Raw genomic sequence first — 27,881 nt, forward strand, 5'->3', positions numbered from 1 at the left:
AACACAACATACATACAACTATACAATCTTTGATAAACCTGACAAAAACAAGCAATGGGGCAAGGATTCCATGTTTAACAAATGGTGTTGGGAAAACTGGCTAGCCATGTGCAGAAAGCAGAAACTGGACCCCTTCCTGACACCTTACACTAAAATTAACTCCAGATGGATTAAAGACTTAAACATAAGACCTGGCACCATAAAAACCCTAGAAGGAAATCTAGGCAAAACTATCCAGGACATAGGAGTAGGCAAGGACTTCATGAACAAAACACCAAGAGCATTGGCAACAAAAGCCAAAATAGACAAATGGGACCTAATGAAACTCCACAGCTTCTGCACGGCAAAAGAAACAGTCACTAGAGTGGATCGGCAACCAACAGAATGGGAAAAAATTTTCGCAGTCTACCCATCTGACAAAGGGCTGATATCCAGAATTTACAAACAACTCAAGCAGATTTACAGGAAAAAAACAAACAAGCCCATTCAAAAGTGGGCAAAGGATATGAACAGATACTTTACGAAAGAAGACATATATGAGGCCAACAATCATATGAAAAAATGCTCATCGTCACTGGTCATCAGAGAGATGCAAATCAAAACCACATTGAGATACCATCTCACGCCAGTTAGAATGGCGATCATTAAAAAATCTGGAGACAACAGATGCTGGAGAGGATGTGGAGAAAAAGGAACACTTTTACACTGTTGGTGGGAGTGTAAATTAGTTCAACCATTGTGGAAGACAGTGTGGCGATTCCTCAAGGCCTTAGAAATAGAAATTCCATTTGACCCAGCAATCCCATTACTGGGTATATATCCAAAAGACTATAAATCGTTCTACTATAACGACACATGTACACGAATGTTCATTGCAGCACTGTTTACAATAGCAAAGACCTGGAATCAACCCAAATGCCCATTGATAATGGACTGGATTGGAAAAATGTGGCACATATACACCATGGAATATTATGCAGCAATCAGAAATGATGAGTTCGTGTCGTTTGTAGGGACATGGATGAATCTGGAAAACATCATCCTCAGCAAACTGACACAAGAACAGAAAATGAAACACCGCATATTCTCACTCATAGGTGGGTGATGAAAAATGAGAACACATGGACACAGAAAGGGGAGTACTAAACACTGGGGTCTATTGGGGGGAAAAGGGGAGGGCCAGTGGGAGGGGAGGTGGGGAGGGATAGCCTGGGGAGAAATGCCAAATGTGGGTGAAGGGGAGAAGAAAAGCAAAGCACACTGCCATGTGTGTACCTACGCAACTGTCTTGCATGCTCTGCTCATGTACCCCAAAACCTATAATCCAATAAAAAATTAAAAAAAAAAAAAAAAAAAAAAAAATAAAAATAAGCTTAAAATGCTAAATATAGAGAATAACTATGAATACCAAGCCCCTTGCTAATCTTATAGATAGCTCATCTAGACTTATGGCTTCAAATATTACTTATGTGTTGTCTTAGGGTGGGTGACCCAGAAGCAGAGCCTGATTTGTATGCACATGATTTCTTAAGGAAATACTCCCTGGACTGGTAAGGCAGAGGGAGATGTAAACAGAGGAGAGGAAGCCCAGCAAAGGCATAATCTCAGGCAGGCTTTGCAAAGGGTGGTGGTTTTAACCCAATCCTGGGTGTACAGAAACCCTGGGGCTTAAGATATGCCCAGAGTTTTTTGGAACAAGAGAACTAGGCTTTCACACACCTTCTGCTCAGTACCCTGTGCCTGTGTGTCACTGGTCAAGGATTGTCCTAGAACAGGAGTCTCCAAACCCTGGGCGACGAACTGGTACTTGTCTGTGGCCTGTTAGGAACTGAGCTGTACAGCAGGACGTGAGTGGTAGATGAGCAAGCAAGTGAAGCTTCATTTGTATTTACAGTCACTCCCTATCCCTCACATTACTGCCTGAGCTCCACCTCCTGTTTTATAGCACAGGATCTCCAACCTCTGGACCAGGGAATGGTACTGGTCCATGGCCTGTTAAGAACTGAGCTGCACAGCAGAAGATGAACAGTGGGCCAGAGAGTGAAGCTCTAAAAAAAAAAAAAAAAAAAAAAAAGTGATCAGTGCTGTGGCAGAAGGAAAAAGTAGAACTGCATATAGGGGATTGGGATTCAGGTGAAGTGTTGCAATTTTAGGTAGGGTGGGGAGAGTAGCCTCAGGGAGGGGACATTTGATGGAGACAGAGGTGAGGAATTAGACAGTGCAGCTAGCAGAGGCTAATCTTTTGCAGGCAGAGGTAACATGAGAAGGTCCCAAGGCAGGGGAATCACTCACAGTAGCTGAGTTGAGGTAAGAGGAGGTAGAGCATGAGAGGTGTTGTAAGCTGTTGCGAGCACTGCAGTTTTTACTTTGAGTGAGATGGGGAGTCACTGAAGGATTTTGTGCAGAGTAAGGACATTTTTAGAGTCACTCTGGCTGCAGAGTTGAGAAAGGTCTCAGAAGTGTTACCTCTTAGGTAAGCTTCCAAGTATTCTGTTATCAGCTCATCAAAAAACAGAATGAAGGGCAGCTGAAGGCACCCATATTGCTGTCTCCATTTAGTGAATAGCAGCTTTGAAAACTGATTATATAAATTGGAGTTATTTTGTCACACCCAGCTAAATGAGAGTCTAGAGATGAGGGAGAAGAGAAAGCAGTTGGGACACTAAGTGCCTACCTAGGAATTAAATTGAAAGCGAGCTGCCAAGGTGACCCGCTATAACCTGAAGACCTGTTTTACCTAGGAGCTGCTGAAATGAACTGCTGTAACTCTAAGACTAGTTTTACTTAACACCATCTCTCACAAATTAGAGCTTGCCTGCTCCTAAAAGTTTTGCTCACGGTCAATGAACTATCTTTCAAGGCAATACATACCATTTCTCTCATGAAACCTCTAATCGTCTCTTTGTTCCTCTGAAGATCACCCCAGTTTGTGTGTATGCCCTGAACTGCAATTGTTTTCCCAAATAAAATGATTTAGGACTCATCTTTGTATTTTGATTTGATCTTGACACAGCCAATCCACAAATATCCCTACTGTGCCACATGCCAAGCACTTCAATACTTTCCCATTTAACTCTTCCCACCTTCTATATAATCACCACTATTGGTGATTTTATTATCATTATTTTTGAGACGGAGTTTCGCTTTTGTTGCCCAGGGTGGAGTGCAATGGTGCGATCTCAGCTCACCGCAACCTCCGCCTTCCAGGTTCAAGCCATTCTCCTGCCTCAGCCTTCGGAGTAGCTGGGATTGCAGGTGTGCGCCATCACGCCCGGCTAATTTTGTATTTTTAGTAGAGATGGGGTTTCACCACGTTGGTCAGGCTGGTCTTGAACTGATCTCAGGTGATCTCCCCACCTCGGCCTCCCAAAGTGTTGGGATTACAGGCTTGAGCCACCGCGCCCAGCCCTATGATTTTAAAGATAAGAAAAGGAGACTGTAAAAGTTGGTAACTGGCCCAAGGCTTAGATGAAGTGGATGGAACTTGTGTAAGGTAACTTGAAGAACTCAGTGTTTACTCATGTGAACACTGCCCAAGTAAGGTTTGGTACCCCAGTGCTGAGGAACTAAAGATGGTGGTGATAAGGGGTTGGGAGGAGCATCAGTGTTTGAGTTCAACCACCACACGTTTCTTCATTTTTAAGTTCTATCTCGTCTGCAGTATAACTGGACTTCCCCTGGCGGTTTAAAAACCCACTTGAGCACTGCTGCTCAGCCAGCCCGAGGACCAGTGAGGCAAGCACAGAAAGAGAAAGCATTTGTAAGCTTTAGTAGCTATTTTAAAGAGTACCTTTGTGTCTGCTAGACCTACTAACAACAAATTGGAGCTGGTATTTCGCACATTTTTTTAAACTTCATTTTTCTCCTATTTTATAGTATTTTACCTGAGAAACTGAATAGACAAAGACAATAGCACAACCGAATATAAAAAAGACTTCTAATCCACAACCTGCAGCAACCTGCCCAGAAAACCAGTCCGTTATCTACAATAACCTAGCCGGGGAGCCTGCCTGCTCTAAATCAGACTTGCAGGAAGCCAGATTGCCGTCTCTAGCAACAATCTAGGAAGCTGAACAATAACTTCTGTTAACAACTGGGCCCAAACGGCCAGGACTTAATAACTGAGAGCGTTCTTAATGTTTTGTCCTTGCTTCCAAGTTACGACCAACCGGAGAAAGGCAAATATGCCCGCTAACCAATCCCTAGGATGCTCCACTTCCAGGGAGCCGCCTCCAGCCTCCGGTCAGCGCACACCGAGCCTTCCCTTTTATCCACCCTAAAGCGACCCCACTCCTCTGCCTGCCATTGCGTCCTTCCCCAAAAACATTGGACAGTAGCTGACGCCTTTGCTCTTCTCGTTCGGATGGTCATTTATTTCCACACATCCGGGGGGTGGTAGTGGGGGTAGGAAAGTAGCAAAAGCAAAACCCGGGTCCTGCGCGCATCCAGCTTAAGTACGGCCCAAGGCCTCGGGTCTCCCCTAGGCAGGAACCTCGAGGGCTGGAGACCGGAACGCAACCCAAGCACGCGCCTTTGGACCGCCGGAATAAGTGGTCACGAGATTTTGCGGGGTAGCGAGGGGCCGGGTGCTCAGCGCTGGAGAAACTACAGTAGTCAAGAGGCGACTTTAGACCTTCAACCAGTTGGGTTTCCGGAACTAACCCCAATCTTTCCGGTGAGAGGGTGGAGCTTCCTGCGCGCCCTCTGCGCGTGCGTCCGCCCAGCGCCCGCCCCCGACGTGGAGCTTACGTCACGTCCGGCGGCGGCGGCGGCGGCAGGTGGGTTGGGCAGCGGTGGCAGCGGCAGGTGGGTTGAGTTTTGTCCCTCAGGCCGGTGGGGCGCGCGCAGGTGTCTTTGGTGTCCCGCCGCTTCCTTCCTTCCCTCCTGGCCCTGGGTCCCAACGGTGCTCTCCTGCCCGCCGGTCGGTCAGCGCAGAGCACGGCGTCCTCTGCTTCTCGCGGACTACTTAGTCTCAACCCGGGTGTGTTTCCACTGCTAGAGGTGAAGCATCCATCAATGGAACCTGGGGTCTTGGACCAGGGTGTTTTTGCTTTTCCCGTTAGGTGGACGCTCATGGCCAGGAGATATCACTTGCAAGATTTCCTCCGAGAGGAGGCCTTTGTCATTGTAGTGCAATCTAAGAATGGGTGTCCTTAGACACAGGGACCGACCGTATGGTCATGCAACTGTTTTGGATGCTTTAAAAAAAAAAAAAATCCCTACACTCATTACGCGTTTTTTGCTGACTTTTTTATTTTTAAGACATCTGCTCCCGAAAGCTCAGGGACCCTTAGAATTTCGTGTTCTAAACGAATCCTAATGTTTCCCGTGACGGAATCGATTCAGAGGGTATCTTTTCAGTAAGGAAGGAAACCCTCCCTTTCCCTGGAGATGTCTCAGGATTTTTAAACCTAAAGATTTACTCTCTTGTGCACAGACGCTGGAAGCATTTGGGTGAGGCAGTGCAGTTCATTTTGGGAAATGCATTACGTCCCTTCTGTTTTTGAAAAGCTAATCTAACTTGGTCTTTTTTTTTTTTGGACGAGTTACCGCCAATATTATGGAGGTTAGTGTGAAGGAACCTGAGACCACTGAGTTTTTTGAATTCGTGTGATACATTTTAAATTGTTTTTCTGTCTTCAGCTCTGACTTTGGGATCACTGTCAACCAGCTGCATTCTTTACCCTCTTCTGGTTATAATTTAATGTTATTTATCTGTTGTGGGTTTTGAATTTTGATAGCAACCTTTGATAGAATTGTGTTTAAAGTAAAAGATAAAGGAGAATCTGTGGCTTTTTACTTTTATATAACTTAATTTTTCATTTCACAAAATGCCCATTAAAAAAACATAGCTAGGCAAAAGAAAGAAAATTAAAATCATCTAGAATCCTACTACTTAAAGATAACTATTGCTAACATTTTGGAATAGAGTTTTATTTAAAATTCATGATGTTGGTAATAAAAAAATGATATCATAGTGTATATTGTTCAAGTATAATTTGCTTGACATATCTTGCCTGGCTTCCCATTTTACTTATTTTTTTCTTCGTACATTTATAATAGCTACAGAATGTTCTATTGTGATAGGCACTCATAGGTATAGTGGGAAACTTAGTGCATAAACTTTGTGCTATCTATTGTAGCAACTCGGAGAACTTCTAACTTATATCTTAGTTTTTGGCCAAGATGCATGGGTGAGATGGTTCTAGAACTGAGTAAAAGGAAAGATTTAATGTTGAGTCCTATGCAAGGGCACATCAGATTTATTGAAAAGGTAGAGAACGTCATTGAAAATTATTCTCTTTATTTCTAGGCTCACTCTTCCCCCTTAACCTCTCTCTCTCTCTTTGTCTGTCTCCTCCAAGAATGAAATATGACTGAGGACTCTCAGAGAAACTTTCGTTCGGTATATTATGAGAAAGTGGGGTTTCGTGGAGTTGAAGAAAAGAAATCGTTAGAAATTCTCCTAAAAGATGACCGTCTGGGTGAGTATTATATGTTTAATTAAGCTCATTTGTTCTCAATCAATTCCACATGTTCTGAAGTAATAAAAGACATCCAGAAGCACTGGTTACTTGCTGTATTTTTTAGTAACGTGGTGAAGCAGAATGATGTATTTTGAGAAAAGTTACAGGCTTTTCAATATTTCACTGAGAGTCAGAAGTTTTTGAAATGTTTCTTTTTTTTTTTTTTTTGAGACTGAGTTTCGCTCTTGTTACCCAGGCTGGAGTGCAATGGCGCGATCTCGGCTCACCGCAAGCTCCGCCTCCTGGGTTCAGGCAATTCTCCTGCCTCAGCCTCCCGAGTAGCTGGGATTACAGGCACGCGCCACCGTGCCCAGCTAATTTTTTGTATTTTTAGTAGAGACGGGGTTTCACCTTGTTGGCCAGGATGGTCTGGATCTCTTGACCTCGTGATCCACCCGCCTCGGCCTCCCCAAGTGCTGGGATTACAGGCTTGAGCCACCGCGCCCGGCCGAAATGTTTCTTGAGAAAGTCAATAATATTTTTTCTTTTATTGAACCCACATGTTTTCTTGTATTACCTCGGTAAATTTGCTTCTGGGTAAATTTGCAGTAACTCTGGTCATGGTTTTCGGTTTTTTTTGTTGTTGTTTTCTTGACTGTGGCTCAGGTTGGAATGCAGTGGTGCAATCTTGGCTCACTGCAACCTCCACCTTCTGGGTGTAAGCGATTCTCCTGTCTCAGCCTCCCAAGTAGTTGAGATTACAGGCACACCACCATGCCTGGCTGTTTTTTTTGTTTTATTAGATATGGGGTTTCACCATTTTGGCCAGGATGTTCTCAAACTTCTGACCTCAAGTGATCTACCCACCTTGGCTTCCCAAAGTGCTGGGATTACAGGCATGAGCACCACGCCTGGCCCATGATTTTCTTTTGTGGAAATACTAAGACTGCACTGTATATTGATAGTTTATTTTAACGCCAGTATTAATAAGGTATTTTATTGACTAAAGTAAAATAAACTGAACCATAGTTAAAGATAGTACTTTATTTACATAGAGTACTTTTAAAGTTCGTGAAACATTTCTCACCTTATCTTTGCTCTTCACTGTACAGTATTTGCTTTAGTATGTCTGGTATTCTCCTTTGATAAGTAGAGGAATTGAGGGTCAGGGAAGTAATTGTAATTTATTGGAAAATGTAGGTATTTGAAGGCTGACTGTACCACTTACTAGCATGTTAGTTTGATCAAATCATTTAACTGCTTTGAGCTTCAGTTTCTGCATTTTAGAACAATAATTACCTGACAGGCTTGTAGTGTGAATTAAATGAAATAAACCCTGTAGTTAATAACTACCGATAATGTTATAGGAAATGTAATATATGAAAAATGCATCTCCATTGCTGCCAAATGCAAATTGTTTTTATTTTTATTATTTTGTTTAGACAGAATCTCACTCTGTTGCCCAGGCTCGAGCGCAGTGGCATGATCCTGGCTCACTGCAACGTCTGCCTCCTGGGTTCAGGTGATCCTTCTGCCTCAGCCTCCTGACTAGCTGGGACTACAGGTGTGCACCGCCATACCCAGCTAATTTTTGTATTTTTAGTAGAGATGGGGTTTTACCATGTTGGGCAGGCTGGTCCAAAACTCCTGACCTTTAGTAATTTGCCTGCCTCATTCTCTCAAAGTTGTGGGATTATAGGCATGAGCCACCATGCCCAGCTGCAAATTGTTTTTAAATAACTTAGTTGGTAGAAATCTTGGGCTAGAAATCAGGCTAGTATTGCCTCTCCTAAACTTACTGACCATGTGGTAGACATCCTCTGAAGAAACGCCTTAACTGTTCTTTCAGTTTTAAAAAAATGAAATGTGCTTTGACAAAGTGTGATCAGCATGAAAAGCTTCTAACTAATTGTTTTCTTCTTCCTCTAGATATTGAAAAACTTTGTACTTTTAGTCAGAGGTTCCCTCTCCCGTCCATGTACCGTGCATTGGTATGGAAGGTGCTTCTAGGTATGAGACCCAGGAGTTGCAAGATTTATCTTCAAAAATAGTGAATAATGGGATCATTTGCTATCTTAGTCAGAGAAAGGAGAAGTTGTTTAGGCTGTTTACTGAATGTTGAATCTTCCCCAGGAGATTCAATTACTGCTTACTATTTCTCTTCTATTACTGATACTGTAGAAGAGAAAATACTGATACTATAGAATAGAAAACAGTCTTGTCTCAGAAAGTAGGAGAAAAGATTAGGAGAAAGGAGAATTGGTTTAGGCTTTGCTGTCAGCTGGGGAACCTGGAGGAAAACGACCCCTCTGGGACTCATGTTTTTGGATCTATAACCTGATGCTTTTGAGCTAAATAATTCCTAGGTTTTAGCTCGAAATTTGTAAGGTTTTGTGATTCTCAGGTTTAGCAGTATAACTTCCTAATGAGTCAGAGAGGAATTGGAGGTTTATTACTCCCTAGAAGTGTGACTGACTAAATTCCAATGGTGTGAGTGGCTGAATGAGAAGGAAAACTGAACTTACTTAGTTTCTGTGAAAGACAAAGTAAATTTAAGTGCTATGAGTAACTGGCAGTATCCCTTTTGAGCCTAAGATTTTCTTTCCCCCATCATTGCTGAGCCTGCTGGAGCATATAATTCCTATCCATTACCATCCTCCTGGTCTTTCTTAGAAAAATATTTTTGTTAACTGTAAGATAGTGATGAGGACTAAATTCCTTGAGGAATATAAACTATGACTGTGCCTTATTGGGCATCCCTGTGTGCCTATCAGTAGGCGGAGTAGTTTACATAGATTATACATAGTAATAGAATTCCCCTGTGAGGCAGATATTGGTATTGTAATTTTACAGGTGGGGAAAATTACTCTCCAAGGCTAAATAACTTGCCTAAGGCATTATAGACTGTAGTGGCAGAGCTAGGATTTGACCTTACGTTTGTGGGACTCATTTGAAGGTAAGAGAGGTTGTGGACCTAATTTTCTTTCCAAAATGTATCTTTTCAGGGCTCGAGGAGCCTGTAGCCCTCTCCGGTTAGGTAATAAGGAGGTAGTGAGAGAATATAAGTGGTGCGCAATGACTTTTTTTTTTTTTTTTTTTTTTTTTTGAGATGGAGTCTCACTCTGTCACCAGGCTGGAGTGCAGTGGTGCGATCTTGGCTCACTGCAACTTCTGCCTTCTGGGTCCAAGCAATTCTCCTGCCCCCACTCCTGAGTAGCTGGGTCTGCAGGCACACACCACCACACTCAGCTAATTTTTGTATTTTTAATACAGTTGGGGTTTCACCATGTTGGCCAGGATGGTCTTGATCTATTGACCTTGTGATCCACCTGCCTTGGCCTCCCAGAGTGCTGGATAATGATTTTTTTGTTGTGCATCTTGGCTGTCTCTGCGCACTTTTATGTCTGGTAGGTCAGTGTGCAGTTACAATTTGAAGAAGTGGTGACAACTATTTTAGTTTTTCCTAGAGCACTTGTCCTGAAATTTTACTGTTTTTGGTACCTTCTGGGGTACATTTTAAGTAGTAATGTCAACAGTGCCCATTTCTGCTAGGAGGTGCTATGGGTCTAATAATAACTCTGGTGGAATTAATGGGAGTTACACAGTTGTGTGTTGTGATACAGCCTGCCTGGCTTATTCATCACTTTTACTCTTCTTACCTTTCTTTATTATGTAAGTCATAGTTATTTTTTGAGGAAAAGGCACTGGAAGCTTAGAGCTGTCGTGCTGTGTAGGGCACAGCCTGACTGTTCTTAGCACAGAGTTTTGATTACTTGGGGATCTTTTAGGACCAGCTCTTAAAAACCAGGTTTTAAGGGTTAACGTGCTGCCTCTAGCAGTGCAGTGAGGGTTTGTTCACAGCTGTTTAATCTGTATTAGCCTAGATATAGGAGACACTTTTCTGGACGCCTGATACACAGTCTCATAGCTACAATAATTTTTATTTCAGGGAAAAGAACATTTAAGTAAGTTTATTTCTAACGTTAGTGTGGTATCATGTTAGCTCATTTTGTTTTTGTTTTCCAGGGTGTTCTCTGGAATACTAAACCTGTGGTGTTTTGCACCAAAGAGGGATTCATAGTCAAGTGTACTGGCTAACACTTACACTAGCTTAGTGTTTGCCAAGTACTCTTCTAAGTGTTTTGTGTATATTGATTATTCATCTGAACAACTGTATGAGATTAGGTATTATTATTCCCATTTTTTATATGGGGAAGCTTAAGACATAGGGAGATGAAGTAATTGCTAAGGGTCACCACCCAGCCGATTAATTGTAGAGCTGGAATTTAAAACCAGGAACTTTGTTCCAGAGCCTGTGCTTCTGTAGAGCCTCATTAAGTTTAATGAGACTAGAGTAAATAAAATGGTTTTTGTTTTGTTTTGTTTTTTTGAGACAGGGTCTTACTCTGTTTCCCAGGCTGAACTGCAGTGATACAATCACAACTCACTGTGGCCTTGACTTCCCAGGCTCAGGTGATCCGCCCATTTCATCCTCCCAGGTAGCTGGGACTACAGGCATGTCCCACCACACCTGGCCAATTTTTTGCAGAGGCAGTGTTTTGCCATGTTGCCCAGGCTGGTCTCAAACTCCTGGCCTCAAGTGATCTGCCTGCCTTAGCCTCTCAAAGTGCTAGGATTATAGGCATGAACCACCACACCTGGCCTAAAATGTTTTTCTTTATGGCAAAACTTAGAGCCATGAAAATTCACTGTCATCATTTCCCCAATCTGTTTGAGGATGGCATTTTAATCTCCTGGGGCTAGCATTCTGTGAAAAAGCATTTGGTGAAATGCTTATCTATCTCATTTCCTGCCTTTGACAGATGGGGGAACAAGTGCCCAGAAAGACAAACACATTTGAGAGTCCTAGTGTTATTTAATCTGAGGCTAGAATCTAGGATGGCTGGGCTGTCTAGTGGTTTTCTCAGAGCCATTTTGTTTGTAAAAAAGGGTATGACCCCATGTTTAAGCAGGTTAATGAGCTTAATATGTCATAGAAATGTCATGTAAGGTGACCTCACCAATGAAGATTAAGGACTTTCGTGGCCTGGAGGATAGGATGCTAAGTGAACCATTTTAACTATTGGGGAAGAGAAGGATTCAAGGAGCTGTTGGTGGTGTGAGATGTAGGGGCCAAGTACAAAGACTAGGGTGAGACCTCTAGGAGCTAAAGGCAACCTGAAGCTGCTATACATGAAGTTAAACCATTGTTTAATCTTGAATGTATGCGGCACTCTTATTCAAGGGCTTTGGCAGTGTTATTTCATTTATCTCTTCTGTCAATGATGCATCACCATCCAAACATTGATAATATTTCACATTTAAGATTGTTTTATAGTGAGAATTTCTAAAAGAGATTCTATATGGTACTTAAATACCTGTGTGAATTCTAGTCTTATTGTGATGGGTGGCTTCTCACAGCATCCTCTTTCGTAGAGGAGAGATTTGGAGTGATGGCTCAGTATTTTGCCCTTTTTTCTTTATTCCTGTTCTCTCTAGGAATCCTGCCTCCACACCATGAGTCCCATGCCAAGGTGATGACATATCGTAGGGAGCAGTACTCAGATGTCCTTCATGCCCTGAACGTCATTCGCTTTGTCAGTGATGCCACACCTCAGGTTGAAGTCTATCTCCGCATGTATCAGCTGGAATCTGGGAAATTACCTCGAAGTTCCTCTTACCCACTGGTTAGTGGCCACTTTTGCCTGACACTAAGCTCAACTCTAGACTGTCCCATCTTGCCAGCCTTTGATTCCATCATGTTTTGCCTTAAAAACTTTCAATGACTCCCTATTGTTATTAGAATAGAAGTGACGGCCGGGCATGTTGGATCACACCTGTAATCCCAGCACTTTGGGAGACCGAGGCGGCTAGATCAGGGGGTCAAGAGATCAAGACCATCCTGGCCGACATGGTGAAACCCCATCTCTATTAAAAATACAAAGATTAGCTGGGTGTGGTGGTATGCACCTGTAGTCCCAGCTACTTGGGTGGCTGAGATAGGAGAATCACTTGAACCCGGGAGGCGGAGGTTGCGGTGAGCCGAGATTGCGCCACTGCACTCCAGCCTGGCGACAGAGTGAGACTGTGTCTCAAAAAAAATAAAATAAAAGTGACACATCTTTACCTGGCATTTGTGACCACCTGCATTCTGACCCAACCTCCTCCTCCTCCTCCTTTTTAAACATATATTTTATTTTGAAGTAATTTCAAACTTCTAGAAAAGTTGCAAGAATACTACCAAGAATTCAAAGATACCCTTTACCCAGATTCTCCAGTTGTTAACATTATGTGCATCTGCTTTGCTTTGTCATTTAAAAAATATATGTACGCACATTTTTTTCCTAAATCATTTGAGAATAAGATGCAGACGGGTTTCCCTATCACCTCAGATTCCTTCAGTGTACACTTCCCCCTATAGATAGCCATAGTACAGTCCTCAAAACCAAGATGTTAACACAGATGCAATATTAACATCTAATCTACCAACTCCATTTGAATTTGACCAATAATGCCCTTCAAAAATAAGGAAACAGTCAAAGTTCTGTGTGAGGATTGGATCCTGGACTAGGCATTACACTGGGTTATTATTGTGTTGCTTTAGTCTCCTTTGACTTGAGAGAGTTCTGTCCTCTCTTATCGTTCCTGTCTTTGACATTTTTGAAGGGCATAATCAGAGGCTTTGAAGAAAGCCCTCAATTTAGGTTTGTCTGGTACTTCCTCCTGATTAGATTCAGGTTATTCATTTTTTGTTGGGACATCAGGTAGGTGATGCTGTGTCCTTCTCAGTGGCTCTTATCAGGAGGAACATGGTGTGGATTTGCCCCTTAAGAGGTATTGTTAACTTGGATCACTTGGCAAGGGTGGTGTCTGCTGGAGTTTTCCACTGGAAATTTCCTTTTGTAATTACTATTTCTCTTTGTGGGGAGACACTTTAAAACTGCTATGTAAATATCCTATTCCTTATTAAACTCTATTCAAAGTATTCTCATTTGATGATTTCTAAAAAATTTTTAGCTTTTTATTTTTAAGTAATGTTGAGTATAGAAAAAAGTTGCAAAAATAGTGCAGTGTTCTCAAATACCTTCACCAGTGTCCTCGAATGTTACCATAAGGTAATGATCAAAACCAGAGAATCACAGTACTGGGAGCCACTCTGTAGACAACATTGGAATTTTGCTGGTATCTATCTCACTGATGCTCTTCTGATCGAAGATCCAGTTCCAGATCACACATTACATTTAGCTTCCATGTCTTGGTCTTTGATCTGGAACAGTTCTTCAGTCTTTGTCTTTCATGACCTTGACATATTTGAAAAGCACTGGCCGGCAGTGCATTTCTCAATTTGGTTCTGTCTGATGTTTCCCCATGATTAAACTCTGGTCCCGCATTACTGGCAGGATATACCACAGAAGTATGGGACTCATTACTGTTGCTGCTAACTTTGATCACTTGGGAAAGATGGTGTCTGTGGAGTTTCTCCACTAAAAGGTTGCTATTTTCCACTTTGTAATTAATAAGTAACTGTGGGGAAGTACTTTGAGACTTGTAAATAGCCATCCACTAATGATTCTTGCCTGTACCAATTTTTACTATGCTGGTGGCCAAATGGTGATCTAACTCCCTCATTCTTTCTGCGTATATTAGTTGGCATTCTTCTCTAAGGAAGAGTTTTCCCTTCTCCTTTACTTCTTTATATCAGTATGAAATTAAAGTGTTATTTATTTGGCTAAAACAGTGAATTGTTCAAATGGATTTGCTGGAACACTTTCCTGTTTTATGAAATTTATTTTTATTGCAGATTTTTTTTTGAAGTTAATGATGGGGTATCCATGGACAAACTTTAGAGTCAACAAAGATCATTTATATTTATTACATTTATCAAGAGAGAGAAGGTCCCTAAAATATAATTGGAATAATTTAAGCAGTCTTCTTTAAATTTCACTTACTGGCAAAGTGAAGTTGATAGTACTACACAAGTTCTTAAATTATGTATCAAATTAAATTAGATAATCTATTAGTTCAAGGAATGGAGATGAAAGGGTATAGGTTTCCCCTCACCTTCCTCAGCTTGTCTGTGTTCCAAGCTGAGACTCCTTTAATGCGGCCTCAGGCAGACATGCTTGTGCGTGTGTGTTTTAGGCTCTGCTGCCCCACATCTCCACAGTCATGAGCCTCATTGTATTAGTCTGTTTTTGGTTGCTTATAACAGAGTACCTGAAATGGGATAATTTATAAAGAAAAGGAATTTATTTCTTACAATTCTAGAAGCTGGGAACTCCAGGATGCAGGGGCTACATCTGGTGAGGGCCTTCTTGCTGATGAGGACTCTCTGCAGGGCCCTGAGATGGCACAGGTTGTCACATGGCAAGGGGGCTGAATGTGCCACCATGCTTACCCAGGACTCTCTTCCTCTCCTTAGGGAGCCACCAGTCCCGTTCCTGTGATAACCCATTAATCTATGAATTGACCCAAAGATGAGGGCAGAGCCCTCATGATCCAGTCACCTCACAAAGGCCCCACTTCTCAATACTGCCACATTGGGGATTAAATTTCAATATAAGTTTTGGAGGGGACAGATATTTAAACCATAGCACTCACTTAATGCCCACTCTGCCTCATTTTTTAATTTGTTAATAATAGGTGTGGCAGTGCTCAGCACAGGGCCAGGAAGGATTTCTTCCTCTTCCCTTGACCTGTCAGTAGTCAGGAGCAGTCAGTGACATGCCACCTTTGGGGGTGCCAAGCACAGTGAGCAGGACTGCAAGGGAGTCCAAGAAAGGAGGTTTTCCTTTCCCTTTTCATCTGCCTATTTTCTATTCTCTTCTGACACATTAATACAATGCTTAGAGAAAATTTATTTCCGAGGATTGTAATTTTGTTTTTCTTGACATTTTATAGAATATTAATAAGTTGAAAGAAGGGCTTAGAATGAAATAATACATTAAAATAAGAGTTTTGATTTAACTTGTTACTTTTTAGGGGAACCTGTGATACTTCTTAGTTTCTTTTTAATTTTAAAATTCTTCAGCTGCTAAATCCTAGATGAAAATATAAAGCTTTTTGTATGTGGTATGGTGTTTGAAAATAGAAGAGGCTTTCAAATAAGGTTCCAGTTTTTCTAAGATTTCTCTGTTGAAATTTACCTGAGAGTTTACTTTCACATTCTGAGTATTGACACAAGGTTTGAGAAATGCCATTCTTTTGATTCCTAAAATTCTGATTCTAGGAACATTTTAAATTTTTTGCTGCTTAAGCTAGAACAAAATTCTAAAGGTATGCATGAATGCTTTGAAAGCAAATGCTTTAAAAAGTCTTTTTGGAGGTCTTCGATATTTGCAAATTACTGTGCTGAAGTGTCTCCAGTTACTGTTGGTGCTATTTATTCCACCCTTTTCAAATACATTCTCACCTTGTACTGAGAATATTTTTGGGTGGAGAGAGCCAGTGACTTGCTTATGATTTATGTGGACTCTGTGATGGGCTTAACATTAGAAGCTGGAGAGTCTGTACAGAAACCTGTTCATTCATAAGCGGCACTGATCCTGTGGTTACTCATCCTTTTCTCCGTCTTCCTCCCCTCTTCAGGGATGGACTCTGTGCCTTTTGATCCCACTTTGATTTATTAATGCAGCCTTTTCAGAATTTAGGGAGCAAGGTTTCATTTTTTTATTGAAGAAATATGTATTCCTGTCTTTCACTGCCTTCCTCTTGAGATTTATTATTAATCTTTCAGGAGCCAGAAGATGAAGCATTTCTTGCCATAGCTAAAGCCATGGAGGAAATGGTGGAAGATACTGTCGACTGTTACTGGATCATCCGATGCTTTGTGAACCAATTAAATACCAAGTACCAAGATTCTTTACCCCAGCTGGTAAGGGCTTTTTTTTTTTTTTTTTGGGTGGGGGCGGCTATTGAAGAGTGAACAATGGTAGTGGGAGTCTTCAGGGAGTATTCTTACCTCCTGGTGCTGTTATAATTATGAATAACCCTTTATAGTAGGACTCAGCAAATGTTTTCTGTAAAAGGTTGAATAATCTGTAAATATTTCCAGCTTGGTGGGCCAGATGGTCTCTATTGTAACCACTCAACTCTGCTTTTGTTGCACAAAAGCAACCTTAGATAATGTATAAAAGAATGTTCTTGGTTGGATTTGCCCTGCTGCAGGCCATAGATGGCCAGTCCTGCTCTATAGTATTCCTTATTCTGGTCTAGAATCCGCTGGTCTGGAGTAATTCCTCTGTATAAGTTAAGGTTTTCATTTGGCTGCATATAGTGGGAAGCCCAAATACCAGAAGCCAAGAACGGGGCAGTGCAGAGCTGGCGCTTCAGAACCACGGTATAGACAGGCTGCAGCCTCCTGCCATTTGGCTCCAGCATTTGCAGGCACGATCTTTCCACTCGTGCTAACAAAGTGCCTCTTGGACCAGTGGCCATGACATCTGTGTTCTGGGCAGGAGGAAAGGGAAGGCAAAGGTAAAAGGAAAGGAGTGAGAGGGACAAGCCATCCAAGTCTGTGGCCCATTAGGCTTTCCCTCAGCATGTACAGTTGATCTTTGAGCAGTGTAGGGTTAGGAGAACTGACCCAAACCCAGCATAGTTGATACTCTGCATATAACTTTTGACTCCTACAAACCCAGTTAATAATCTATTGTTGACTGGAAGCCTTACTGATAACATAAATGATCGCTTAATACATATTTTTTATGCATATTTTGTTTCCATTTTGTTTTTTTGAGATGGAGTCTTATGCTGTCACACAGTCTGGAGTGCAATGGCGTGATCTTGGCTCACTGCAACCTCTGCCTCCTGGGTTCAAGTGATTCTCCTGCCTTAGCCTCCCAAGTACCTGGAATTACAGGTGCCTGCCACCACACCTGGCTAATTTTTTGTGTTTTTTTGTAGTTGAGACAGGGTTTCACTACAAATGTTGGCCAGGCTGGTTTCGAACTCCTGACTTCAAGTGATCCACCCACCTTGGCCTCCCAAAGTGCTGGGATCACAGGCGTGAGCCACAACACCCGGCCACATATTTTATTATATGTGTATTCACTATATTCCTGTAATGAAGTAAGCTAGAGAAAAGAAAATGATAAGGAAAATAAAGTGTATTTTCTGTTCATTAAGTGGAAATGGATCATCAGAAAGTCTTCATTCTCATTGTCTTCACATGGAATAGGCTGAGCAGGAGGGAGAGAGCAGCAGGGTCTTGCTATCTCAGGGGTTGGCAGAGGTAGAAAGTCTGTGTTTAAGGGGACCTTTGCAATTCAAACCCGTGTTGCTCAAGGGTTAGCTATACATTAGTGATCAGGACTGTGTCACTTGGCTGCCCTGTCTGCAGTAGAGGCTGGAAAATGTATATATATATATGTATACTTTTAAAAGCCTGGTGCATTGTGATCTACTAAAACGGGCTCTGTGAGTGACATAGGAGGGGCACATGGGAGTGTGGCAGGCAGTGAGCTGTTTCTGTCATACAGTGGCTTGGAAAGGCAGAGAAGTGAGTGGTACTTGCTTATCACGCAAGCTAGTCTTCCTTTGCCATTTTCTTTTTTTCTAGTTTTTTCCCCTTATTTATAAAAATAAATCTTTTTTTCTTAGCTCACTGGGTTGTTTCTTTGTAAAATTCTACTGAAAGTGGTGACTGTGGTACTGGGTGCAAGATCAGATATGGGGCAGTGATGATGGTGGGATGGGCATTGAGAATCACTGCAGTAAATTATTAATAAGGCAATGTGCAAGACCCTTCAGCTTCTGAGAACACTTACAAGAACAGTTGTTATATATTTCAAGTAAGTAAAATTCGATTTTTAGGATTTTGAAATTTGATCCACTTTGTGTTTAAACATGGAACTGAAACTTAAGTAAATATGTCAGTTGCCTAATAATTAGGAGGTCTCAGTTATACCATGCCATGATTGAATTAGCTTTTCTTAATATTTGAGTAAGTCAGTAGTATTTTGATAGCTTATGCTGTTCTTTAAAAATTCATCCTTTATTTTTGGTAACATAAGCAATGAATGCATTCTCTAAAGAAATTAAGCAATTCAGACGAGTCCGTGTTTGCCTAGATCTGGACTAACCACCCCCATCCCCGCAATTCTCCACTTACCCTTCTAAGAAGTAAACATTGTCATCAGCTTGGTGTGTATGATTCAGGACTCTCTTATGTGCATGTATATATAATATGATTTTTAAAAAACACATTAAATAGTATCATATTCACGAATGGTCCTATGGTTCTCTTTTTGTTTTTAACTTATTGCCGTGGAGAACTTTCCAAGTCAGTATAGATAAATCACTAGTTTTCAGCCCTGATTTCTTATTGGTACCACCTGGGAGCTTTTTAAAATTACCATCACCTTTCCTCCACCTAGACAAGTGAAATCTGAATCTCTGAAGGTACGGCTTTTTAAAAGCTCCAGGCAATTCTGAAGTGTACCTAAGGGTTGAAAGCCACTCATTTAGAACCACCTTTTAAAAAATATTTACTCCTAGCATTTCCTGTTATGAATTTGCCATATTTAAGCATAAGAGATCCATACCGAAAGTAAGCATGCCTGGTACAGGTGCCTTGCGTGTATGTGTATCTCTCTAGGGTTGGTACCCATGAGCAGTTGCTCAAGCAGAGGGGAGACGTATTTAAAATCTATTCATTTAGTTTTGACATATTTACAGTTTAAACTGCCTGGCTGCTCATCCAAAGGCTGTATCAGTTTATGCTCCCACCAAACAGATTATGAGATTTCCCATTTTCCACCCCATTGCCAATACTTGATAGTATCAATGCCTTAAATTTTTATCCATCTGATAGTGAAATTGTATCTCATTTTAATTTACATATCCTCAGTTTCTAGTGAAGTTGAGCATGTTTGCATATTGCTACTCTTTTGTTGACTTTTTTCTTTGTAGGAGTTATTGGTATATAGTCACTCTTGGATCTATAGGGGTTTTGTTCCAGGATTCCTTGAGACACTAAAATTCATGGGTGTTCAAGTCCCTTATAGAAAATGGCATAGTATTTGCATATAACCCACACATCTCTTCCTGTATACTTTAAATCTAGATTACTTACAATACATAATACAATGTAAATACTATGTAAATAGTTGTTATACTGTATTATTTAGGGAATAATGTCCAGAACAATCTGTATGTTCAGTATAGACACAATTATCCATTTTTTATTTCCCACATATTTTTGGTCTATGGTTGGTTGAGTCCATGAATATGAGGGCCAACTGTACCCTTGATTTTTATCCTTATCCCTTATGTTGAAAATACTTGGTTGACAGAATTTTAGGTTTTGATATAATGAGATTTGTCAGCATTTTTCTTTTGCTTTTTTGCATCTTATTGGTTAATTAGCCCTTTCTAACCCCAAGATTCAAAAATATATATTTTTTTGTTTTCTCCTAACTTTTTTTTTTTCCGAGATGGAGTTTCACTCTGTTACCCAGGCTGGAGTGCAATGGTGCGATCTCAGCTCACTGTAACCTCTGCCTCCTGGGTTCAAGGGATTTTTATGTCTTAGCCCCTCGAGTAGCTGGGACTACAGGCATGGGTGTGGCACCATGCCTGGCTAATTTTTGTATTTTTAGTAGAGACGGGATTTTGCCATGTTGGCCAGGCTGGTCTTGGACTCCTGACAGGTGAACCACCTGCCTCGGCCTCCCAAAATGCTGGGATTACAGATGTGAGCTACCGTGCCTGGCCTGTTTTCACCTAATTTTTAAAAATGCTTCAACATTTTAATTGTAGCTCTTTGTCAGGGATTTATCTTTCTGATTGGTATCAGATACACACTGGATTTCACTCTTACACTTACGTGCTGCAACACCACCATTTCTACCAATACATCACTCCTCCTCCTCCTCCCCCTCTGGTTTGTGTGTTACTGAGAAAGTACTTTATGTCAGGCAATGCTAAATATATATTTTTAGTGAGCTACTTCATTCAAGCATGTTATCTTTGTTTTTACAGATGAGGGAACTGAAGCACAGGGAAGTTAAGACCGAGGTCACAGTTAGTAAGCAGTAGAACTACCACTTACACTATATATTTGTTAGTTCATCCTTTTTTCACAGATTTGAAATGCTGCCTTTATCATATACTGGATTTCCATATATATATATATGTGTGTGTGTGTGTGTGTGTGTGTGTGTATGTTTATATTTATATTTATATCTCTTTCTGGGCTCCTTTTTATTCCATTGAGCTATTTGTCTATTCCTGGGCCAGTATCACATGATTTATTTAATACAACGTTCTAGTGTATTTTGATAGCTGAGAAGGAAAGTTCTTCTTTTTCGAAAGTGCCTTGGCTATTCTTGAACTTGCCTTTTTCTTTTCAGAAATGAATTTTAGAATCAGCAGGATTACTTAACGTACCTAAAATCTTAGTTTCCTCATCTTTAAAAATGGGGCTTCTTTTAGTGTACACATTTTAGTGCCTAGCATGTAGTTTTAAATAGTTACGAAGTTTTCAAAAACGTTATAAAAACATACACAGAATGTATAAAAAACGTAAATTTCCTTTGTGTTGCTGTTTGATTTAGGCATCAGTGATTTGCTTAATTTTTCTCTCTAGTGAGACCATGTTTAGTCTATCTTATAACACAAAGTTTAGGTTACTGCTTAGTTCTATGGAAGTGTGTGTGTGATGGAGAATGATAGGCTTCAGAAGAAGCCCGAGTGGTGATGTGTTTATTCTGCCATAGTCTTCTGATTCCTAGGATTGCATCATAGCCTCTTTCCTTACAAGCTTTTCAAAATTCTGCTTTTTGTCAAGGTCACTCATTGTCAAGGAGAATAGAGGCTAACTTTAATTGTGTGGCATGGAAGGTTTCTCTTAAACCATCTCAAACTTAATTGTGTTAATCACTAAAGTAAGTGAGCTTTGTTTTATTGCTACATGTTTTATTTAAAGCTATGCTAAAGAGGTTTTTTAATAGGCACTATTAGCAGCTTCTTACTAAGTTTAATACATATTCAGAGTGATTAAGTACCTATTTTTGTCACATTTTGCCTTCTGTTGAAGATGTGTGGTTTATTGTCTTCATAAAGTAAGAATTTAGTGTAATAGAAATATTGAAAATAACCTAAATGTTTAGGAGTAAAACATAATTATGGTTATAATAAGTCACATCTATAGTATCATTTGCTAAGTATGAAAATGTCAGGCAATATAAATCTCTCCTTCCAGTAAAAAAATACAAATATATATATATATATATAGATATATATATATACACACACACACATATATATTTGAATTCACCATCTTTTGTAGATGAAGCAGTAGTATATAGTATACATTTTTCCCATCTTGCTCTTTTTACCTGCTGTATGCTGGAGATCATGCCATATTAGTACACAGAGATATTCCTTATCACCTGTGATGGATTTATACTACTGTACTGTGTATTTTTTATTTTTTTGAGATGGAGTCTTGCTCTGTCACCCAGGCTGAAGTGTAGTGGTGCAATCTTGGCTCATTGCAACCTCTGCCTCCCGGGTTCTCCTGGGATTCTCCTGCCTCAGCCTCCTGAGTAGCTGGGATTACCAGTATGCGGCACCACGCCCAGCTAATTTTTGTAATTTTAGTAGAGATGGGGTTTCACCATGTTGGCTAGGCTGGTCTCAAACTCCTGACCTCAAGTGATCCACCCACCTCAGCCTCCCAAGGTGCTGGAATTACAGGCATGAGCCACCACACCCAGCCTACACAATATTCTCAGGTTAGCATATTCATACTGTTCTATTGTGAATATAGTTTATTCAACCTATCTTTTATTTTGGCTATTTGGGCTGTTTCCACTCTTTTGCCATTATATACAGTGTTACAGATAAATAGACTCGTACATGCAGCTTTTCATGTGTTTGCCAGTATATTTGAGTTGGATTCCCTAAAATAGATTGACTGGATCAAAGGGTAAGTGCATATATTACTTTGCTAAATACTGCCAAATTCCTCTTCACAGAGCTCATACTCTTTTGCATCCTCACAATCAATAGATTGTTTCCCTACAGGCTTGCTGACATGGTATGTCATTAGTCTTGAATTTTGGCCATTCTGATAGATAGGAAATGATACTTCAGTGTAATTTTAGGCTGCATTAATTTTGTTGTAAGTAAGGTTGAAAATGTTTTTATATGGGTAAGAGGCATGTGCATTATTTTTCCTATAGAGTTCTTGGCTTTTTTTCTTTTCCATCTTAAAAAGCTTTGTTTAGTTATGGATATTAACTCTTTAAGATTATTCATTAACCTGGGAAAATACCCACAATTTGTTGAGTGCAAACAGCAAAATACTAAATCATGTATTCAGTGTGAGTTTAGCTAGTAAAAGACAGAAAAGCGTGTCTGTATATATGCAGGATAGATGCTCTCTAACCTAAGTATTACCAGTAGTTATCACTGGGAGTGTGATTATACTTGATGTCTAGATTCTCTTTATTCTTTACTATAGTTTCAAGATTTCTTATAATAGGCTAGAATAAACCAGGAAAAATGTTTAAAAAATTAATAAGATATTGGTGGCAAAAAGATGTACATTGAATGATATGATGTTGATTGATGTATTCAAAACTTTATATTAATTCACAGTATTGATTTGCTCACTCAGTAGTTACATATTGAGTGCTTACCATGCCAAGTGATGTTCTAGGTACTGAAGAACCAGCAGAGAGAACAAAACAGATACAGTCCCCTCCCTTCGTGAGCTTATTGTTTGATAAAGGAAAAAGACAATACATAGTTTAAAAATGTTCACTCATAACCATCTTGTTTATTATTTGTACTGACTTCCAGATGAAATTTTCTTTGCTGTGAGACATAATGTATAACTGTGGGTGTGTTTTCAGCCATGTCACTGTGAAAAAACTGCAAATATCCCCTTTGCAAAACCAACCAAAATTCCTTGTTTGGGAAATTGTCTGAAGTGTTCTTGAGAAGCTCTAGAAACTATTGAGTAGTTTAGGGAAGTTGGACAAACAGGAAAAAGTTAGAGATATCCTGAAAAAGAGAGGGGGAAACTGGACCAGATATTATTATGTGGGCCCCTCTTTGCCTGGCTGACTCTTGTCCATTCTTCAGAGGTCAGCTCAAATGTCACCGTTCCTAAGAAACTGCTTCTGCCTCCTACAGCCCAGGTTAGGATTTTCTCCTGGATGTACCCAGCATCTTGTGCTTGTTCCCATCATAGCATCACAGCAGTACAGTGTATTGTAGTTACCTCTTTACTTGTATGTCTCAAGCTGTAAGCTTCTTGAAGGCAGGGACTTTCTCTTACCTTTCACTTTATTCATTGTATGTAGCACAGTCTCTGACTATAGTGGACATTGTAAAGGTGATGAATTTCGTCTTTGACGGAAGCAGAGAGTTATAGATACTGAGTTAAAATAAACATTTACATTTGCTTAAGTGATGTGGGCTCTGGTTGTACTCGTGCAGATAGTGAATGTGGACTTAAGGTTTTGACTCTTAGAGCCTGTTCTCAGCCAGTGGACCCTAAATACAGCAGCCGATGCAAGGTGAATTTGGCCAGGTCTGGGGGGCTGGCTTTATTAGCTCTCCAGTCTTCTAGAGTTGGCTGCCACCTGACCTCATAAGAGAGAGGTCTCCAGAAGTTTATATAAGTATCAGCTACCAAGTAGAATCCAGGTGCTTTGTTCCCTCTGAGTTATCCCTTGAATTCTAAGAAATTCTCATGCATATTTGTATTGGGTGCAGAGTTCATCCTCTGGACATCCCTGTTGTGTGAGCCTCCTTGGTACTGGTGCACAGTGGTGCTCAACCCGGGGCAGTGGATATATGGTCAGTGACTAGTCAGCCCCTTCTCATCACCATCTCTTTTTGTCTCATTCTTCCTAATGCCCTCTGCCCACTCTAATCCCACTCTAGTTCTTTGGTTTTACACTTCCTCTTAGCCCCACCTTTTCCTTTCTATATCATCTACTCTAGACCAGCCAGTAATATAATGGGCCTTCCTTAGCTCCTCAGAACAATTGAATTTTGCTTTGGACTTTTGCCTTACTCTGTTGAATCTGGCTAGTGAAGTTAGTATTCAGGTAACCATTCTGTTTGGCCTGGGATTGCCCCAGTTTTAGTACTAAAAAGGCCCTGTGTCCTGGGAAACCCCTCAGTCTTGGATGGTTTATTACTTTAGTTAGTGCTGACCTAGGAAATTGCTGTGTCACAAGTGCCTTGGGTAATTCTGAAGTTTTGTTTTCTAATACTTCCTTGCATTCAGCACGTAATTTTTTTTTTCATCTGAGACTGTAATATCAGATGATGTTATGACACAGGAAATGAATAATCTATTCTTGCTTAATTTTCAGCCAAAAGCTTTTGAACAATACTTGAATCTGGAAGATAGCAGGCTGCTGACTCATCTGAAGATGTGTTCTGCGGTGTCCAGACTTCCTTATGAAATCTGGTTCAAGAGGTGCTTTGCGGGATGTTTGCCGGAATCCAGTTTACAGAGGCAAGTATTTCTTTTGAAGACATACCGAAGGCATAGAGTTAGAGCAGAGTTCTAGCTTCTCGTGTGGTCAGCCCTCAGAGTATAAATTTGCTTTAGAACAAGAGAGTGATTTGAAGCCCGTCCTTGAGCAGCCACCATACAGCACGTGATTCTGCTTATTCTTGAATATACAATTAGAAAAATTGAGGGCCCTCAGTGTGTTAGATGTTGTGAAGTAGTCACACCTTCAGTGGTCTCCAGGAGTTTATATAAGCATCAGCTCTTCTTTTCCAGAAGTGTGACAAATCCTCATCTAGCAGAATAGCTTTAAAGAAGCTGAAGGCAATTCGGCTGGGAGCAGTGGCTCACACCTGTAATCCCAGCACTTTGGGAGGCTAGGGTACGGGTGGATCATGAGGTCAGGAGTTCAAGACCAGCCTGGCTAAGATGGAGAAACTCCGTCTTTACTAAAAATACAAAAATTAGCCAGGTGTGGTGGCAGGTGCCTGTAATCCCAGCTACTTGGGAGGCTAGGCAGATAATCGCTTGAACCCATGAGGTGGTGGTTGTGATGAGCTGAGATTGCGCCACTGCACTCCAGCCTGGGCGACAGAGCAAGACTCCGTCTCAAAAGAAAAAAAGCTGAAGGCAGTCAAAGATTTGAGATTTAAACTAAGTTCTTCCAGTCAGTTTCAGACAAGCATTATGAGTATTTGAGTCCAGCTGCCACTCATGAAGACTTTGTGATGTAGTAGAGAAAGGCAGTACACAGAGAACATTATAAGATAATACATAACTAACTGTTTAAAGTAGAATACCAACTTTTAGGAGTTATAGGAATGATCAGAATTATTATCTTAGAGTGGTTGTAGATCGGTAAGTGGCTCCTAAGCCCTTAGAGAAGTTTAAGGAGTCTGTCCCCAGAATCTCTGGCAAGGAAATAGAATTTATCTCATTTCATATACATCTTTTGTTGTCCTTTAGTATGCTATGATTATATTAGCATTATGGCATATTAACAGAATACAAACATTAGTTTAGGATTTTCTTTTTCTTTCTAAAAAATGTCAGGTTCCCAGCATGAGGGAATGTGATATTGGTAGATACCTAGTGGAGCAGCAATTTTTAGTGAACTTTGCTTTTTCCTTCTAGTGCTGACTGTATCTAGAATAGATTTCAAGTGGCTTCTCTATTTTATTGTTGTTTTGATGATTATTTCACGAAAGTTGTTCTTTGGAGATTAATTGGAGCAATTTGATTTTATTTTGTAATTTGAGTTTCTCTCCTTCCTTTTATAGGGTTTGGGATAAAGTTGTGAGTGGATCCTGTAAAATCCTAGTTTTTGTAGCTGTTGAAATTTTATTAACCTTTAAAATAAAAGTTATGGCACTGAACAGTGCAGAGAAGATAACAAAGTTTCTGGAAAATGTAAGTGTGCTTTGATTTGATTTTGAATCTAGAAGTGAAGTCACCTTAGCAGGTCAGATTTTCCTGTTATATTAGATTGTTTCAGAAAAATAATACAGTATATTTTTACATTATAAGAAACATTTTTCCTTTGAAAAAGTTTGGCTTAAAGTTGACCTGAGGATTAGTTTGCATCCTGTCTTTGGGAGATGATGGTCTGAGATCATGTCGTGAATGTGTCCATTTAGAACCAAAGTCTTGTCCTCCACATGACTATCAGCAGGCATATCAGGAAAAGGAATAGATGAGATCTGTCATTTTACAATAAGTAATTTTTTTCAGTTCAAAAGGGATTCTGTATTTCGGAGGATTTTGTAAGCCATTTTTTCTGTTACTGTCTCTAGTGTAATCCCAGTTGGGTTTATTAATACACAGTATTACTCCTGGGCCACCTAGTATATTGCTGAAAAAGGCAATGGTAATGAAATGAATTTTTCCCTCCCTATGTATCTTGGTATACCTTTACCAGGCAGGAAATAGGATTAAAGGCACTTATGCCTGAATGATTTTCACAGAATTCTAAATCTAGTCATTTTTAAAATAGTATTAACATTTGAACAATGGCCTGGTAAATAATAATAAAGTACTCAGTAAATATGTGTTGAGTAATTGAATCATCATCATTATAACTGTAAGTGGCTAATGGTGCCAGGCCTGTGCTAAGTATTTTCAGTGGGTTATCTGATGTCATATTGTTAACAGCTCTGCAAAGGCAGGCTATTATGTCCCCCATTTTAGAGATGGGCTCTGTAACCCAGGTAGTTTAGTAACCTGCTCATAGGTGCACAGTTAGTGAGCAATGCAGGATTTGAACCCAGTCAGGCTGACACTAGAGCTCTTTCCTGTTCTCAGGTGACACAAGCCTTTTATGCTATCACTTTCTGAAAAACAGTGAAAACTCCCATAGAAGTAAATTTTATGCCACAGTGATTGAAGGAAGACACAGAAGTTTTAAACACTGAAATTTCACAAAGACTGGTTTGCTTGTCCACAGATTCCCCAGGACAGCTCGGACGCGATCGTGAGCAAGGCCATTGACTTGTGGCACAAACACTGTGGGACCCCGGTCCATTCCAGCTGAACTCAGCCGCTGGTTGTGGACCATCTGCCAGGCCCACCCTGAGCATTTGTGTTCTTTGCATGTGATCTGGGAAACTGACTGAATAATAGTTTTCTTGCTTTGGTGCTCAAAGTGATTTTTTTCCCCAATAAAATTATTTAATTGAAATACCTGGTGTCGCGGTGTTTGGGAGCAGCATCTTGAAGTTACATAGAAATGTAAAGTTCATCTCTCAATAGCATTTCAAAAGGGTTGTTAGAAAATAGCTCCCTGATTTTGAAGCAGTTTAGTCAGGGTGAGTGGGTGCCTTAACTAGCAGTGCATAACTAAGACTGCCCTGCCTCTCTCTTACTAGCACCAAGCTAGCTACTTTTAAGGTCTATTTCTAGAATAAGAGCGACTTCCTTTTGTTGACACCTCA

At 40.5% G+C, this 27,881-nt stretch overlaps 1 protein-coding gene across 11 annotated transcripts; it reads left to right on the plus strand.

Moving 5' to 3' along the window:
- Window positions 1–4,747: 4,747 nt before the first annotated feature.
- TBC1D7 (TBC1 domain family member 7) lies at window positions 4,748–27,628 on the plus strand. Of its 11 annotated transcripts, none has more exons than XM_008993948.3 (8): window positions 4,748–5,001; window positions 6,366–6,485; window positions 8,397–8,477; window positions 11,967–12,154; window positions 16,204–16,341; window positions 24,809–24,954; window positions 26,232–26,361; window positions 27,395–27,628. In XM_008993948.3, exons 2-8 carry the CDS (start codon window positions 6,374–6,376, stop codon window positions 27,479–27,481), a joined length of 882 nt encoding a protein of 293 aa, XP_008992196.1. In that variant the 5' UTR covers window positions 4,748–5,001; window positions 6,366–6,373; the 3' UTR covers window positions 27,482–27,628. The 11 variants fall into 11 exon arrangements, with proteins under 11 accessions (XP_008992196.1, XP_035150775.1, XP_002746266.1 ...); XM_035294884.3 differs by having other exon boundaries at window positions 4,748–4,981; XM_002746220.7 differs by having other exon boundaries at window positions 4,748–4,806.
- Window positions 27,629–27,881: the final 253 nt, after the last annotated feature.

The sequence above is a fragment of the Callithrix jacchus genome, chromosome 4 (genome assembly GCF_049354715.1).
Source record: "Callithrix jacchus isolate 240 chromosome 4, calJac240_pri, whole genome shotgun sequence".
NCBI classification, from domain to species: Eukaryota; Metazoa; Chordata; class Mammalia; order Primates; family Cebidae; genus Callithrix; species Callithrix jacchus.

Excerpts from the sequence above, each read along its gene's own strand:
- TBC1D7 (XM_008993948.3), top strand. The coding sequence starts at position 6,374 with ATGACTGAGGACTCTCAGAGAAACTTTCGTTCGGTATATTATGAGAAA. Across the intron at positions 6,486-8,396 it reads CCTAAAAGATGACCGTCTGG|ATATTGAAAAACTTTGTACT; the intron begins GTGAGTATTATA and ends TTCTTCCTCTAG. Across the intron at positions 16,342-24,808 it reads AAGATTCTTTACCCCAGCTG|CCAAAAGCTTTTGAACAATA; the intron begins GTAAGGGCTTTT and ends CTTAATTTTCAG.